Source organism: Notechis scutatus, chromosome 2 (genome assembly GCF_049901735.1).
Source record: "Notechis scutatus isolate UNSWTSFEM ecotype Mainland chromosome 2, rNotScu1.2, whole genome shotgun sequence".
NCBI lineage: Eukaryota > Metazoa > Chordata > Lepidosauria > Squamata > Elapidae > Notechis > Notechis scutatus.
The window spans coordinates 114,704,194-114,721,391 of record NC_142010.1 but is presented as its reverse complement, the minus strand read 5'-3'; the positions used below and the strand labels follow the sequence as shown (position 1 = coordinate 114,721,391).

Genomic DNA, 17,198 nt, shown 5'->3' with positions numbered 1-17,198 from the left:
TTTCTTATATTAGCAAAAAATCAACGTAAACAAAAGGTCCACTGCAAATGTACCAACACATTGTACTTCCATATTTGCCTTAGGATTTGATGAAATTATTGGGGTGGCTGTTCCCTTGAACTAAGTGACGGTTCTACCCATTCTGTAATTGTGATGGAATGTGCACCTGGAGAAACCATGGAGGGGAGTCTTGGCAGCCCAGAGCTTTCCCAGGGAGGAGACAGCACATTCCAGAGAGAGAAGCCCAAATTAAGAGACTGCACAGTCCTGGGCTGAATGAGTAAACAGGGGAAGAGGTTCAGGGTATGTACACCCCAAAATCCCTCGGGATATACAGTACTGTGCAAAAGTTATAGGCTACCACCTGTTTGTTTAGCAAAGTGATAATGACCATCCATAATTATTTTTTGGTCTCTGAAGAGCTGGACAGAAAAGACAGGAAATAACCTACACAAAATCTAAACAAACACAATTTTCAGAATAAAATGACTTCTTCAGGCAAAAGTCAGTATTTATGTGATCTTCCTTGGCTCTAAGCACGTCTTGAATTCTTTTGAGGAGACTGTCCCAAAGTTTTTTGAGGTAATCTGGCATATTATACCAGTGTCTTTCAGCCTTTCTCAGAATTCTTCAACTTTAGGTTGTCTTTTACTTCTTTCTCTGTCCAGGTGATCCCACACTGCCTCTATAATATTCAGGTCTGGACTCTGGGGAGGCCAGTCCATGACTCTCAGTATTTTTTCTCGCTGTTTTTCTTGCTAAATGTCAGCTGTTTTTCTCGCTAAATATGATTTCACTGCAGCAGCATTGTATTTGGGATCATTATTATGCTGAAAAATATACCCATTGTTAATCAGGCGCTTTCCAGAGGGAGTGGCATGATGAATGAAAATTTGTCTGAACTTTTCAGCATTTCATGATCCCATCAATATGGATAATATACCAATATCACTGGCAGAAATGTAGCCCCCCAAAAGGATAGACCCTCCACCTGGTTTCAAAGGCTGCAAGCACTCATTCGTCCATCTCTCGCCAACTCTTTTTCTCACAGCTTGTCAATGATTAGACCCAAACTTGGATTCATCATTCCATAATACTCTTTTCCACTGCTCCTCACTTTAAATCTTTGTGAGCTTTAGCATATCTTATCCTTTTCACCTATTCCCCTTCTACAAAAATGGTTTTTTGACCTTCTACCCTTCCACAAAGTCCATTCCTGATCAAGCTTCGCTGGACTGTACAAAGGCCAACTTGGCATCCCGATGAAGCTGCCAGATGCTGAGTCAGGTCCTTGCTGCACTTCCTTCAATCTCTCAAAGAAGAAACTATGAGGAACTTGAATTTGAAAGTTTATTTAGCCTTACAGTCCTTTTTTTTGTCCTTAACCTCTTTACAAAGCTTGAATATCACATCTTGGATATGAAGTTTGTCAATTTCCCTTTGGGAATGGTTTTCGCTGAGACAAAAGCATGATTTTATGTCTGTCACACTCGGTGAGCTTTGGCATTTTGACTGGAATGATGTGATTGAAAGTTGGGTTTTATTAGCTATTTTCCAATGAATTACACTCATACAACATGTGTATGTACCGAATGCTCGAGCACGTCTTGTAAAAACCTGATGTAATAGACTTTTTGGCACAGCAGTTATTTTGGCATGAAATAGTAGGACACAAACAGGTGTTAACAATAATAATATTTAGGATTTCATTCTGTTTAGGTTTACAGATCCCATGTGTCTGCTGTTGCTCAAGTGTAAAGGGAAGTCACGCTACATACTTGCCACTTTCACCTTTGGAAGCTTTTTTTCTGCTTTGTTCTGTTTTTAAATACTGGCATACAAATTTGCTGTATTTTCTGGTTGTATTCTAATAAGGAGACTGAGATATAATTATATATGGTCATTATACCAACAACATCATACCAAAAACAAAGTTAATGGCCACCAATGTCCTAACACTTAGCATGTACTGTATTTATTAGGCTAAAGGCTTATAGTTTTACTTGACAAGTTTCTGTCCTATAGGTGTAAGCAAATGGAAGGACTTGACTTGATTGGATTTCATTGTGTCATTTTTGGGATTGGACCTGACAGTAATTGAGTGAAAGAATATTCTTTCTTTTGCAAAATGTACAAGTAAGGAATCTACCCTATACAGTTTCAAATGCTAACATTATAAGAATATTCTTAAAGAACAATTTTACAAAATGAGCAATGCAAGTGGATTAAGTGCTACTGATCTTCAAATTTAGCAATACAAAAATGCAATCAATAAGAAAAATACTTGTTAATGGAGGGCTAGCTACACAGTGAACTGTTTGTTATAAGGAATGAGTATTTTATGCAACTAAAAAACTATGAATGAATATTATTCTCTGAAACAACAAAGGGAACGAAGGGAATAAGTTATTTAATAGCCAGTTTACGTATATTCATTAAATTCAGGGATAATTTAGTTAGTTCCAGAATTATTCCTAAAATAGAAATATAGCAAAATATGTGACATTACATCAGCTTCAACCATAACAACACAAGAGCACACAATAGATACAAACTCAAGGTAAACCATTTCAAACTTGATTGCAGAAAATATGACTTCAGCAACAGAATGGTCAATGCCTGGAATGCTCTACCTGACTCCGCTGTTACAGTCTCAAACCCTCACAGCTTCAATCTCAAACTGTCTACTGTGGACCTCACCCCATTCCTAAGAGGTCCTTAAAGGAGGCATCTATAAGCGCACTAGTGTGCCTCCTGTCCCTGTCTTATTGTCTCCATTTATCTGTATTTACTTCTTTTGTTCATGTTTATGTTCATACCTATACTTGTTATTATCTTGTACATGTTTGACAAATGAAATAAAATTAAATTAAAACAAGCATTACTATAAACTTCGCTTTAAACATAACATAAAGAAATTTATTCTAGAGAGGGAACTTACAAGGGTATCCTTTACACAGAACCTCAATGGGAGTGGACATTTTCTTTTCACTGATGCGTTCATATTTCTGTCTCTTTGTAGCTGCCTTCAATCCCTGCCAGGGGAGGGAGCCCAGGTTAAAATACATGAGTACATAGCCCAAGGACTCCAAGTCATCTCTGCGAGATTGTTCTACAAGGAGTATAAGAGTGGAGTCATTAGGTTCTATCATTTGGAGAAACAGTACAAAGATGTTTAAAGCAACAAGTTATGTAGGCAAGATTTTAAAGTTACAACTTAACTACAAGAAAAACACAACTTTATAGTTATTTTAAGCATGTCAGTAAATAATGTTGCCAAGATCAGAGAACTGGTGCATACAGAAGTAAAAGCAGAAAGCTAAGGATGACTCAGACAATTGAGACAAATCACCATCTGCAAAGTTTATCATTATTCTTTTCAACCCAGAATGAAATACCAAGGTATTCAATAACTCATCCAGGAAATGACAACTTATATAAGCTTCATTTGCAAAGAAATGTCTTCATTGTTTCATGTTTCTATTCTCTATGGGAGCTTCCCTCCTTTAGACAAACTCCCTGAAATAAAAATGCCCTCTACTGTCATGGCATTCTGGAAGCAGGTAAAAAACCTGGCTATACTGGAAAGTTTTTCATAATTGACAAACATGGAAACGTAAGTGCTAAACTTAAAATTTGCATTTTGTATTACTATTGTTAGTTTATACTCTTAAATTTTACAGTTTAGAATCCACCTGAACTAAGGACAAGATAAATCCCATACAAATCAATCAATGATTCATCTATCTAACCAATTCAATTAGAAAAACACCATGTTGTTTGCAATGCACTGTGCTTTAAATATTAAATGTGAGCTCATAATACACAATATCTCCTTTCATGTATCAGATAAGTTATATATTTTGATTTTTCTGTGACTCTTACTCTATGACAATTTAATTAACAGTTACAAAAATCTACCACCAGCTCACCAATTCCAAGATGGGTATTAATGGAGGCATAGCGGGCAGTTCCCGTTAAGTTTTTATTTTCACGATAAGGAATATGCTGGTGAGTACGAGCATCGCGATATTTCTTGGCCAGCCCAAAATCTATGATGTAGACAAGGTTGCCTTTCTTGCCTAATCCCATCAAGAAATTATCCGGCTTTACATCTCGGTGGATGAAGTTCTTTGAATGAATATATTCTATTCGGCTTATCTAATTGTAGAAAAACATAATTCCAGAATTAGTAAACATGAAATTCAATACATTTAGCTGTTCCATTGTTCTGAATAACACTAAAATTTCTATTTTGTTAACATTTAAGTTTAAACATTAAATGAAGTACACTATTTTATTTATTCAATTGATCTTTACCTTCTAAGAACATTTTAGAAAACTGATGTTATTTAAAAGAGCGGTTGTGATCTCACTGAATAGGACTTGTGTTTGAAAATGTAAACTGTAAATCATTATTTAATTTATATATCACTAACTACTAGCTGTAACCACAGCATTTTTTATCACTGCTGAACAAAAAATGCTAGTTTTTGTGTGATGACATTCATAGAAAGAAAAGCTAATTTGTAGTATTTACAACACATATTCAGAGAAAGTGCACATAAACATAAGTAGAGTGAAGCTTTTAGGAAACTCTAATTTCCAATAGCCAAGAAATACAATGATTCTAATACCATTTGGTCAGCAAGTAGAAGAACAGTCTTGAGGCTGAATTTCCTTGAGCAGAAGTTAAAGAGATCTTCAAGACTTGGTCCTAGCAATTCCATCACCATTACATTGTAGTCACCTTCAGCACCACACCATTTGATTGTGGGAATGCCCACTAGAATGTGGAAAAATAGATTATTCACAGCACTTTATAGAAATCACAATATAGATCTGATATCCAGTGAAAATCAAGGTGATGCCTTCACATTTACTTTAATTTATAACATTATTTTTCTTTTCTGGAAATTACTAATACCCTACATTCATAATACACGATCCTTTCCTCAAAGCACATTCAAGAAGGAAGTCAAAAATTAAAAGAGGGCAAAAGCTTTATCATAGTTCTTTGCTGGCCAAATCATATAAAAATTTAATCTGTCAAACTGAAATGTAAGAAAAAAAATGGAGGTTATTATTTGTGCCAAAATATTTAGGTATTCAAAGGAATGTTTACAGCAGCATTTTATTTAGTCTTTTTGTATAGTGTTCTTCAAGATATTATTTATCGGGATACAGAATATGCAAAAACTTGTAGCAGGAAACATACAGCCTCACGGATGCTTACTTTAACTGAATAGTTCAAGTGTGGAAAGAAACAGGCTCTGACTCTCTATTTCTCCTATCTTCAACGTGTCATGAAGATTTCCAGGGAAGATTTCCCGTTTTTTCCCCAGCTTTAAAAAATAAATCAGTGACTACTAGCACAAAGCAAAGCAAGCCAGTGTCATAATGACTTGGGTTTTTTTTTTCTTTTTATATGTATGCTTAGACAATATCATTCCTTAATAATAACAATTTATGAAATGTGGGGAAAATACAAAGGTAGAAAATATTCAGGTGGTATGGGTAGTGAAGACACTCACATAATAGCACTGTTCATATAAGTACCACTCTTTATCAATTTGAAAGACGTCAAGAGGTGAAATATTTGTGCCTGCATGATTCTTGAGGGGGGAAAATGCTTACCTCCACCTTGCATCATTTTGTAAATTTTGCTCTCTATGTGGAGTTGAGGATGTTTGGTTTTGACACATTCCAATTTGATGGCAACCTCTTCTCCAGCAGCTATGTCAGTACCTTAAAAAAAATAACTCAATGTTATAATTCAATACGTTGACAAGCTTTGACCGAGCTTTGCTATTAGGCATCTGATCCATAATTTATTTGGTCTAAAATCCAGCATCCAGCAGGACTTGCAGAATTGATACTATGAGAATCCAACTATACCCTACTAAAATTCTCATTGTCTTTATCTGTTTGTCCCCCCAAGTTAGCCAAAATGGTGCATTATAGTACAAGCAATTTTTGAATCAAAGCACCCAACCTCTGCTAACGTAAAAAAATGTATAAAAAATCTAGGACCCTTAACTCCTGTGCAATTGAAATTTCCAGGATATTAACAAAGGTTTCATTTGCAAAGTTGTGGCTGCAACAGTGTCTCTGTAGTTATGTGATCTGCCAACTTCCCACAAACAAACTTAACAGGGAGGCTGCTAAGAAGTCAGAAGTCACTCCCATTCTCACTGCATTTCCCCCCACCTGTGGTCATTCTCTTTATTTAGGCAAGTAAATACCATCCTGCTCTGGATATTTATTTGCCACTACAATAATCATTCTATTTGGGATATATATTCTTTTTAGATGACTACTGATCTGGACAGTATTGGAAATATGTTCATCCTAAAATTTATTACTTTGTCTGGCCACACCATATTGCACTACTTTGTCTCAAAGGATGACTCAGTGGGTCACAGTTTGCCTAGTACAGTATAAAAGCAAAAAAATAAATGAATCTACAATAGTAATGAATGTGCCACATGTGCAGACAGCTTCAACTGTTGTAATATTTCCAAGAGTGAATCAAATTTCAAATGAAATTGCACCTAAAGTGTTGTTATGGCTTGTATAACTTGTTACACAATTCCATAGACATTTCCATGAACATTCTTTTCAGTTAGTTGAAATATCAATCTAGCTGAATAAAAATTAGTTTTCTCTCTGGCCTGATTCAATGAACAACTTTCAGGATTGCTCTATGGGAGATAAGCAAGAGTTCCTTTAGGTTTACAAGTTTATTCTTATAACAACCAATAGAGAAACCCAGCTGAACGTATTTTCCTGTTTTATAGATTTAAATGCTGAAGAGCCAGAAGATAACTCCCCCAATAATAGCTGTTACCACATTCTACATGTTAATTTCATACTAGACCTCTGTTGATCAGAATATTCTAATGATGTAATAAAAGTGGTCAAACTTCTGTCAGGGGAAAAGAAAATATTTTTGCAGTATTTCATTCTGTCTGTTATTGTGTAATATCCAAGTTTGCAGTAATAATTTCTATGTTTGCAATAATATATATTGCATATTTGCAGTAATATTATCCATTTTTGACTTATGGTTTTTATTTTTGATCTATTGTCTAAAATAAATGAAATACAGACAAGATTTTATTTTCTGTTGTTCTGTATCTAATGATTGCATTTGCATATCATGCCAAAGTAACAACTGGGTAGGTTCATATAACACATTAAGTCACTAATGTATGTTGAAACTGTTACAGTAGTTTTATTTTTAAAATTAACTCAGTTGAAATTATAAAGAGGCTATCTTCTTCCATTAAATGAAATATAAACAAAAATTAATGTGACACCCAGAATAGACAAAACTACAGATTAAAATCCTATTACCTAAAAGTTTGAAATGTGTGAAGAAAAAGCTTTAAATACAAAATGGTAAACACTGTATGAGACAAAGGCACTCAAAATCCATCATAATTTCATTATGAGCTGAGTAACCAAGCCATCATGATTTTTTCTCACTGAAATCAGTTGGACCCCAAGTTTAACTAAACTATGTATGTATCCAACACATTTTGTGAATTCATAATAGCGAAATAAAATATCTGTAGATTTTGTTCTGATTCCTATGTGATCTCAATAAATTATAATATAGGTAGGCCTTGGATTATAACCATTTGTTCAATAACCATTCAGTTATGACATCACTGAACAAGGGATTAAAGGTCTGTGAAGTTGTGGCTGTCACAGCATCCCCAGAGCATGATTTGAACAGTTGGCAACTAGCTGTCAATTATGATGGCCACAGTATCTTGCAGTCACATTATTGCCATTTGTGATGAGCCTTCCCTCAAGGCTTCCTACAATCAAAATCAATAGGGAAGCTGGCAGGAGGTTGCAAATTTTCCCCTCTCCTGTCATTTTTTTTCACCTGCCCACACTCCATAACACCAGTCTGCAGCACCTGCCAATCCATGCTCTAAAGAACACCCCCCCCCCCATGGCATCTGTCCGCCTGGACTCCATTTTGTAGCCACCCATTCAGGCATTCTCCACATGACATCTGTCTGCCTACTTGTAGTTCTTGCCTACCAGCTCGTTTGCCTCGGACAGTCCAAACTGCCATCATAACCTGAGGATATGGTAGTTCTAAAATTCTCTTCAGCTTCAAAAGAAGCTGACCATATTGAACAAAAAGTTGTCACAAACAAGTTGAAAGCCATCTTGGATACATAAAATTAGTTTCATGACTGGATCCTGGCCAGAGTATTTATTTTTCTGAGGCAATAATATAATGGAAATCTAAAGGTATTGTGTCCAAAAATATTTACAAGAAGTTCAAAATATTTTTCAGGGCTAGCAAAATGTGTATATACAATGAGGCTTATTATAGATGGCTGTAGAAACAAAGTATTGTTATGTTTCCAATAGGCAGGATCATGGGAATTGACTTTTTTTCATTTCAGGAACCAATTTTATCACACATTTACAAAATCTTGAGTTCTCATTCAAATTATATCTCTGATACCGTGTTTCTCACATAATAAGGCCGGGCCTTATTTTTTTTTGACCCCCGAAAAAACGGCTAGGACGTCTTTTCGGGGGTGACTTAATTTCCCCCCCCCCTTGCATCCTAGGGTGGGCGGGCGGCGACAGCTTGGATGTTCGGGAGACCTTCCGCCACCATTAATTTCCCTTCTCCCTTGCTGCCGTAGAGTTACAGCCACGTGCAGCCAGTCAGGGCTCCTCCCTGCAACCGGAGCCCTGAGGAGACACTTGGCTTCAGGCGCTCCTGTGGCCGCCTTCTCTTTGCCTTCGAAGGTAAAGTGAATTATTTTAAAACCTCCGCTCATCCTATCAGGGCCGCGCCAGAGCCGTGCGAGCTGAGCAGAGCCGGGAAAGCAAGCCGCGGGTGTTTCCTGGTTCTGCCCAGCCCGTACGGCTCTGCCGCGCCTGGCGGGATGAGCGGAGGTTTTTAAAATAATTCACTTTACCTTTGAAGGCAAAGGGAAGGAGGCCACAGGAGCGCCTGAAGCCAAGTATACCAACAACAAAGGCAAATCCTCAAGGTGGGCTGGAGGGAGATGGCTACGTGCCCCCCGGGCTGCTTCAATGCAAGGTCCTGACTTGTAGCATCCTGCCGTTGCCGCCGCGTCCTTTTCGCCGCCGCCTCCCTCTCCGACTGCAAAACTCGTGTGCTTCGCCAAACGCTCCGAGCGAGGCGAGCTCTTTCATACATAGAGAGAGAGGGAAAGACGCCAGCGTGCTCCGAGAGGCTGGCTCTTTTCTCTAGCCAAGGCTGACAGGAAGTGCCTCCAGGGCCGTGGCAGGCAAGCCGCGGGTGTTTCCTGGTTCTGCCCAGTCCACACGGCTCTGCCACGGCCCTGGCGGGATGAGCGGAGGGCCCGGCGGGGAGGCACTCGTTGCCTTGGTGACATTTCGGGTGCCTCCGCCGCCTCCTCGCCCATCGCAGGTGGCGGTGGCGGCGGCAAGCGGTGGCGCTTCACTGAGGGAAAAAGAAGACAGCGCAGCCACCTTGCTTGCTTTCCCACCTGCCCACCCCAGATGGCCTCAGGAGCGGCGGCAGTGGCAGCAGGCATGCACACTCCTGCCGGCGAAGGGAGGAGAGGCGAGGAAAGAGAAGGGAGTGCGGCAGCAGCGGCTGTCACAGTATCGTCTCATAGCGGGGCAAGGCTGGCAAGCTGAGGTGGCTGCACCAGAGAGCGTCACTGCCGACCCCGTCGTGAGGATAAAGGAGCGGGATAGAGATTCAGTCAGATGTCAGCCTCGGCTAGAGAAAAGAGCCAGCCTCTCGGAGCACGTCGGCGTCTTTCCCTCTCTATGTATGAAAGAGCTCGCCTCGCTCAGAGCGTTTGGCAAAGCACACGAGTTTTGCAGTCGGAGAGGGAGGCGGCGGCAAAAAGGACGCGGCAGCAACGGCAGGATGCTGCAAGTCAGGACCTTGCACTGAAGCAGCCCGGGGGGCACGTAGCCACCTCCCTCCAGCCCACCTTGAGGATTTGCCTTTTGTTGTTGGTATACTTGGCTTCAGGCGCTCCTGTGGCTGCCTTCCCTTTGCCTTGAAGGTAAAGTGAATTATTTTAAAAACCTCCGCTCATCCCGCCAGGGCCGCGGCAGAGCCGTACGGGCTGGGCAGAACCAGGAAACACCCGCGGCTTGCTTTCCCGGCTCTGCCCAGCTCGCACGGCTCCGGCGCGGCCCTGATAGGATGAGCGGAGGTTTTTAAAATAATTCACTTTACCTTCGAAGGCAAAGGGAAGGCGGCCACAGGAGCGCCTGAAGCCAAGTGTCTCCTCAGGGCTCCGGTTGCAGGGAGGAGCCCTGACTGGCTGCACGTGGCTGCGCCAAACGCCGCGGCGTTGCTGTAACGCCACGGCAGCAAGGGAGAAGGGAAATTAACGGTGGCGGAAGGTCTCCCGATATGAAGTGCTCCACCAACGCAGGCAGCACCATATCCGGGCATGCAACAAAGTACTTCCTAACGGCAAGCCCCCCCCGCCATTCCCCCCCATTTCTCATGTTTAATATGGGCCTTAATTTGGGGGGGGAGGGGCTTAATTTGATTTTATGCCAATAAATCATGTTGGGGCTTCCTATTAGTGGAGGCCGTATTGTTGGAGAAACACCGTAGTATCTGCCTGTCTGATCCAATCTGGCAGGGTGCTCTAGACTCCTTCAATTAAATAATGCTATCTATCATGATCCCAGAGGTGTCCTTCTCTGTAGCAGTGTCTACCCTGTGGAATGAAGTCACCACCACCACCATGAAATGGCTCCCACTTTACATATTTTGAAAGGTCCTGAAGATCTGGCTCTTTGCCCAGGCCTTTGGCAAGGGTGAACAAAACCCCCTTTCTTTGTTCCCATCTAAATTAAATAATTAAAATTTCCATTTTTGTTCTTTTTTTTTGTTTTATGCTGTTTTTTACTTTTAAATGTTTTTCTGTAACATTTTTTTTAAACTGCCCAGAGTTGTTGGGGCTCAGCTGGCAAATAAATAAATGGAATATATAAATCTCAAGTGCATAGGCATGTAGCATTATTATTTCTTTGTATTCTGGTTATTATATGTAGTAAGAAAAAGTAAAGAAAAAACAAACTGAAACCTAAATATACAATTACTTGATATGTAATTTAGTTAAGCTTCATCTAAATCAGGGGTCAGGAATGGAAATCCAGGCTTGAGTGGAGAGTGTGAATCAGATTCCTACTACTATATACAGGTGGTCCTCCACTTATGACCACAACTGGGGCTGGAATCTGAGCCTTGCACAAATCTGTTGTTAAGTGAGACATCACATGAGTGCTTTGCTCAACAACTGCAATCCCAGCTCTAAGTTGCAGTCATTAAGTGTCCATATGGATCATTAAGCAGAGTGCCAGGGAGAGGGCCCAGGTTTCCCGTCCCACTGGGGAGAACAATTGTGAGAATGCAGTTTGTTAGTGCTGTTGCCTGATTTGAAGTCTTTTCCTCCAGCATGGGAGGGTGTGGTTCGAGACCCGACCCGAACGTGACACAATGGACTGAGCTCCTGTTTTCACCTCAGCTCCTGCCAACCTAGTAGTTTGAAAGCATGCAAATGCGAGTTGATAAATAGAAGCTACTTCGTTGGGAAGATAACAACCCTCTGTGAAGTCATGTTGGCCACATGACTATGGAAATGTTTTCGGACATCCTGGCTCAATGGCCTTGAAACAGAGATGAGCACCGCCCCCTAGAGTCAGCAATGACTAGCGGAGTAAAATCCACAGGGACTCCTTTCCTTTTTTACCTCCAGCATACCAAAATCACTTGAGGCGATGGAAGAATGGACCTCAAATCTGGCAAAAACGCTGGCAAACACCAACCGTCTGGAAAGCTCAGAACATTGGCATTAGCTTCATTTTAGCTAACACTATCGTCTCTGTCCCTCCAGTGAGGAGAAAATGCTAGAAAACTCCAATGTTCTGAGCCTCTCAGAACACCAGTGTTCGACACATTTGAGATCCATTTTCCAGCACTCTGTTGTATACATTATATGAACCTAATAAATGACATATGTGAATATTAAAAGAAGGTTCAAAAGCTTCCTAAAATTGAACCATGAGACTAGTTATCTCCAATTACATCAGCTTGTCAATTAAATCTGGCAGAGAAGGCATGCTGTGAATAACATCTGCTAGGGACTTACTTTTAGTGGATCCCAGGAGATGGGAATTCTGTACTGTGATACCTGCCTTATGTAACATATCTCCCCCCTGAAATCAGGTTAGCTTCATCCCTCTTAATATTCCAGAAATCCCTCAAGACCTGGTTATGTCACTAGGCTTGGGGTCATAGGAATCCAGTAACATTTTATGATGGCTCCGATATTCACTCTCTCAATGTCTGTAATAATGATTGCTTTCTATTTTTATAATGGTAGCATTTATATAATTCTTTTTATTTGATTATTGTACACTGCCCACTTCTTGTGATATGTGGAACTGTATAAATCTGATAAATGAAGTATAAATAAAATGGGAAATCTTACATTGATGCAAAAACTATTTACTTTAAACTTCCAAGTCATTTAAGAGAATTTTATTCATGTAGAATGTACTATTTTGTGTGTGAGCTAGTCAGGTTTTGGTTTTTTAACTTCTGGCTAGTACCTGGACCCTGCAGTTTTCTTGAAAGGTTTTTTGAAAGTTTGCCATTACCTCCTTTCTAGGGCTGAGAAAAAGTGACTGGCCCAAGATCACCCAACTGGCTTTGTGCCTGACTATAACTCATGGTCTCCCAGTTTCTAGCCTAATGCCTTCACTGCTACATCAAGTTGGCTCTCAGAATGTACTGTTAATTTTTGAGATATATATAAAGTGGTACTCAAAGAACAAAGGAAATTCACTTTACAAAAAGAGTACTTCTCCCAATTTCACTGAAGTGACATACTTCCTAGCTTGAAAGTTTTGAAGTGGGGAAGGCAACAGTTCTATAGTACATTCAAACTGAACTAAAACAAGTGCATATGAAAGTTCTGGCTGCAAGTATGCAAACTATTCCTGTCTTGACAATTACCACACACCAATGTACACTGATACTAAGAGAGTCTCTTTAAATACTAAGAAGTTATAATCCACTCTAATTTCAACTATTTAAATCTTTTAAAACCATTTTAAAATATCGCATACTACATACTATTATATGCATGACTGCAGTACAAAGATATAAATGAAATACCAACAGCTACTTTAGTTTTGCTACACTTATTTCCTACATAAACTAAACACCTCTGATTTTCTTTTATAGCATTCTCAAAAGGAAAATATGTAGTTGTCCCTCACATGAGGTAAACATCTGCTTGCTGTCTGATAGTTTAATGGGCCAGGGTATTAGAAACAAGATACATATATGAAGTTTTAAAACTTGTACAACAACTTTAATTATAGGTGGAGCTGCAAGAGAATTATAGGTCTTCCTTGTGCTGGGTGCAGAGTTTTCTAAATAGCTTCAGAAGTACTACCTTATAACACTGAAATAACTAAAGATTCTATATGTCATGTAGAAGGGAAACCACATTAAGCTTTCTTGTGTACATGACCCTTTCCAAGTTAAAAAAATGGAAACATCTCAGAAAGCTGCATTTGCACATTATTCACCATTAATCTTCAGTACATAATGTTACAATAAAGTGCACTGTATATGCCAATTATTCAAATTGGCATTCATTTTCATGTCCTCCATCTCTAATAGCTAAAAAAAGAAAGCTGAATGTCCATTATTTAATGCTATTCATTCATTTTAACAAACTATGGATATCCAAAAGGAGAGAAAACAAATATATGACATAATCATACAGACACCATGACTTACGTACTTGTATCAGACATTCAGATAGAAATAATCACTGTATTCGTATGATTATGTCACTGAGTGGATGTGTTGTCATCTTATTGTGGATGTTGCTGATATAAAGCACTGGGCTATGTTGTCACCGAAAATATTAGGACATTAAAGATGAATCCATAAAGTATTTTAAATGAAGCAGCTCAAATTTTGACATGTTTGTACAGCAGCAATATGAGCAACCCCATTATATCAATTCAAAGGTATATTGCAATGAATGTAAGTCATAAACATTGATATGACTGAATTCTGAGCTGTTTACCACAATCAGTTTCAGTCAATAGTATTTCTGGCTTACCTTTGCAATAAAGTGTTTCAATTTGAAAGGAGACACCCAGAAGAGCTTACAACGTACAAAACGCAACAGAAAAATCCACATCATCCTTTCTGGATCTATTAAAAATTCATCACCTCAGATGTAATGTACCAGGCCTCAGGTTCACAATTACCTTTGTTATTACAAACTAAGAGACTGGTAGCTGACAATAACCAGCTAGATTTCTTCCAGCGTTTACTTTGACTCTAAGCTAACCCCTCCCCCTCCCCCCAAGAAAGCTAGTTCGCAAAATACCCAAAACTTTCTGGAATACTGAAGGCCTCCGAGCTAACAGAGGAGCAGCCTAAGGTTTTGTCCGCCCATGGACAGAGCTGGACATTCTCCCAGTTCTCATACCGTGGCCCCGTCAGAAGCCCCGTAGTCTTCAACCCACAAGCACTGTAACATTTGGTTTCCATTTCCCCCCTTCCCTCCCCCTCCCCCTCTCGCTACCAGGAAGAGGGAAATGGGGGAGAAGCAGGACAGAGTGCGACTTGCCCAAGGTCACAAAGGAAGTTGCTGGACACGACTTCCAACTCTGTTGTCTTTTCTCCTAGTCCGAATTAAGAGGAAGGATCCAAAGATTGAAGATGAAAGATCCGAACCACGTTGGCGTTCGAGGGAAGGCCACCGGAATCTGTACTTTCGAGTAAAGAGGGCGTCTGGGGAGCCGGGTACGGGATCCGGGGGAGGAAGGGGGGGGGGGAAGCTCGTTTCTCGTTTTCACTCTCGATGCGGTTCTTGGGCGTTCCTGTCACTTCGCCGGGCAGAGTCAATCCAGTAGGGCAGCCCGGACAGAAGGCCCCAGCAAAACCCCACTCTTTCCCCCCACCGGAGCCGCTTCCCGACGCAGCCTCTTTCCCCCCCCCTCCACCTTCCCCCCCAAACCTCCGACACCCCGAGTTCCCGAAAACCGTTGGAATCCTGACAGCGTAAGCGCCTTCTCACCGAGGTAAATGTCCCCGAATGATCCGCTCCCGATCTTTCGGCCAAGCCGGTACCGGTTCCCGACTCTCAACTCCATCGAGGCGTCTCGATTGGACCCAACCCTTGTTGTAAAGACCCTGACTCAGAGCAGGGAAGCACCAGCGACCATCGCGGCCTTTCGTCCCGTCTCTCGACGCCCGAGGTGTTCGGGGGCGGCAGCGCAGCCCAGGCGGGAAGGATGGACGCCGATTTTCTTTTCCCCCGAGCCCCGGATACCCCCTCCCGCTTAGCGCAAGTAGGACCAAGCCGCCATCTTATGTGACCTCACTTCCTTGGCAACAATGGGTGGAGCCTAAGACGGCGGAGCATCCTCTGATGGAAAGCCGGTTGAGAACAGGAACTGGGCGGGATTGTAAGATTGTGAGGCTGAGCGACGCCTCGTCTCCATGACAACCTCGGCGGCTGGAACAGCCGGGCCTACTTTTCTCTCGTGGGTTCCGTCCGATGACACGGGGCTTTTTTTTTTTTTTTTGGCGAGGGGGGGGGGACTGGCGGTGGCATCTTGCAGATGACTGCCCCGAGCGAGCCTCCCCTCCCCCGCGAAAGAGGACGCTCGGCTACCGAGCCTGTAGTTTCTCCCTGAGGCTCGAGCCGCAGAATGGCGCAGAGCTGAACTTTCCCTTCGATTTTTGATTCTTTTCCTTCCAACCTGTTGCTGCTCCTATGTGCTCTGACTTCAGCCCCACGATTTCCAGACAGAAAATTAGGGGAATTTGAATCCAAAATATCCGGAGTGTACAAAAGTGGGAAAGATGGGCTTTGGGAAGATATCACCCCATACAAGTGTTTTTCCGTAAAATCCTAAGTGATGGCGGTGCATTGATCAACAGCACAGTTCACATCAAAAATATCACGTGCGATATAGAGCCCAGGTTTTAAGATGCTAATTATTTTAATATTTTATGGATTAGTGTGTTGTCTTAAAAGTTTTGCATTATTTTATGCATGTCAAATACAATTTTGATTTACCAGTTAGGCTTTAGTTTACATATATTTAAGATCTAAGTATTAGGTCAGTTTTTTAAAAAAATTAACTACATTACTAAAATATTACTACAAAATTTCAAAAATATTTTCTGCCAAAAGTTTACTAACAAAGAGGGAAAAGAGAAACAATAGGAATTATTCAGATCATGGGAGTGTTTAAGGTCATTGTATAAATAGGATGGAGTCCAATAATTAGATGTGCACTAATGAATACCTAAGCCTATGATTATTTCTCTTTAGTAACTACATCTAACATCATGGAACTAGACTTCAGTTCTTGTAATGACAACTCCCACTGTTCTCTTTCCATTGTGTGAAGATTATATGAAAGAGGGCAAATTGACTATGTTTGGGTCTTCTGGGGAAGCAGTGGTGAACTGAACATAGTTCCACAAGAGCAGAGCTGATGACCATGCCAGAAAGGGGAACCAGTTCTTTGGAATTCCTCTCCAGAAGGAGAGGACCAGGTTTGTCCCAAGTACTCCATATAATGGCTTCCCATCAGGAAACTGTAAAACAGTGGTCTCCAGCAGGTTTTGGAGCTCTGGGACCCTGGAGGTGTAGTTTGGCATCTTCATCTCTTGCTTAACATGCAGTTTGGCATCTTCAAAAGGAGACTGGGTTTCCTTTCTTAACCTCTAAGGAAATAGCTTGTTAATAGTTTTTTGGATGTTAAGAGTCTTCAGAAGGGCAACTCTCACTACACCAAGTATGTTTCCTTCTGTTCTTGATGGAACAAGTTTCATGAAAGTTTAATGACTTAATTTTTTAAATATCTAAATTAATAGCAAAAAGGTGAGTTGGAAATTTATAAACAGATTAAGGGGCCAAATGGACTTGAAATAAGATTTTGAAATTAATTATAAGAATAACTTCCTGGGAGTTGCTTACAATTTTTACAAAAAATATGACAATTTTGAACCAATTGTAAGAAACCTTCCTGTGGGAAAGTGCTGATTATGAAAAAAAGAGAGGGGACTTTGAAGGTGACTACAGGGAACCAGAAAAAAATTAGAGAGGTTTGTCTATCTACTAACACCAAAGAAACTT

The 17,198-nt window shown here is 40.6% G+C and overlaps 1 protein-coding gene across 6 annotated transcripts in view; it reads right to left on the bottom strand.

Annotated features, from left to right (window-relative positions):
• The window catches only part of CSNK1D (casein kinase 1 delta), a 38,138-nt gene extending 22,700 nt beyond the window's left edge, over positions 1–15,438 (bottom strand). For all 6 annotated transcript variants that reach the window (XM_087955926.1, XM_087955923.1, XM_087955921.1 and 3 more), the window contains exons 1-5: positions 15,123–15,438; positions 5,638–5,748; positions 4,638–4,786; positions 3,933–4,161; positions 2,942–3,112 (exon numbers count right to left, since the gene is read on the bottom strand). In XM_087955926.1, the coding sequence (XP_087812052.1) occupies positions 2,942–3,112; positions 3,933–4,161; positions 4,638–4,786; positions 5,638–5,748; positions 15,123–15,198 (736 nt within the window). In that variant the 5' untranslated portion in view covers positions 15,199–15,438. The remainder of the gene's footprint in view (positions 1–2,941; positions 3,113–3,932; positions 4,162–4,637; positions 4,787–5,637; positions 5,749–15,122) is intronic.
• Positions 15,439–17,198: the final 1,760 nt, after the last annotated feature.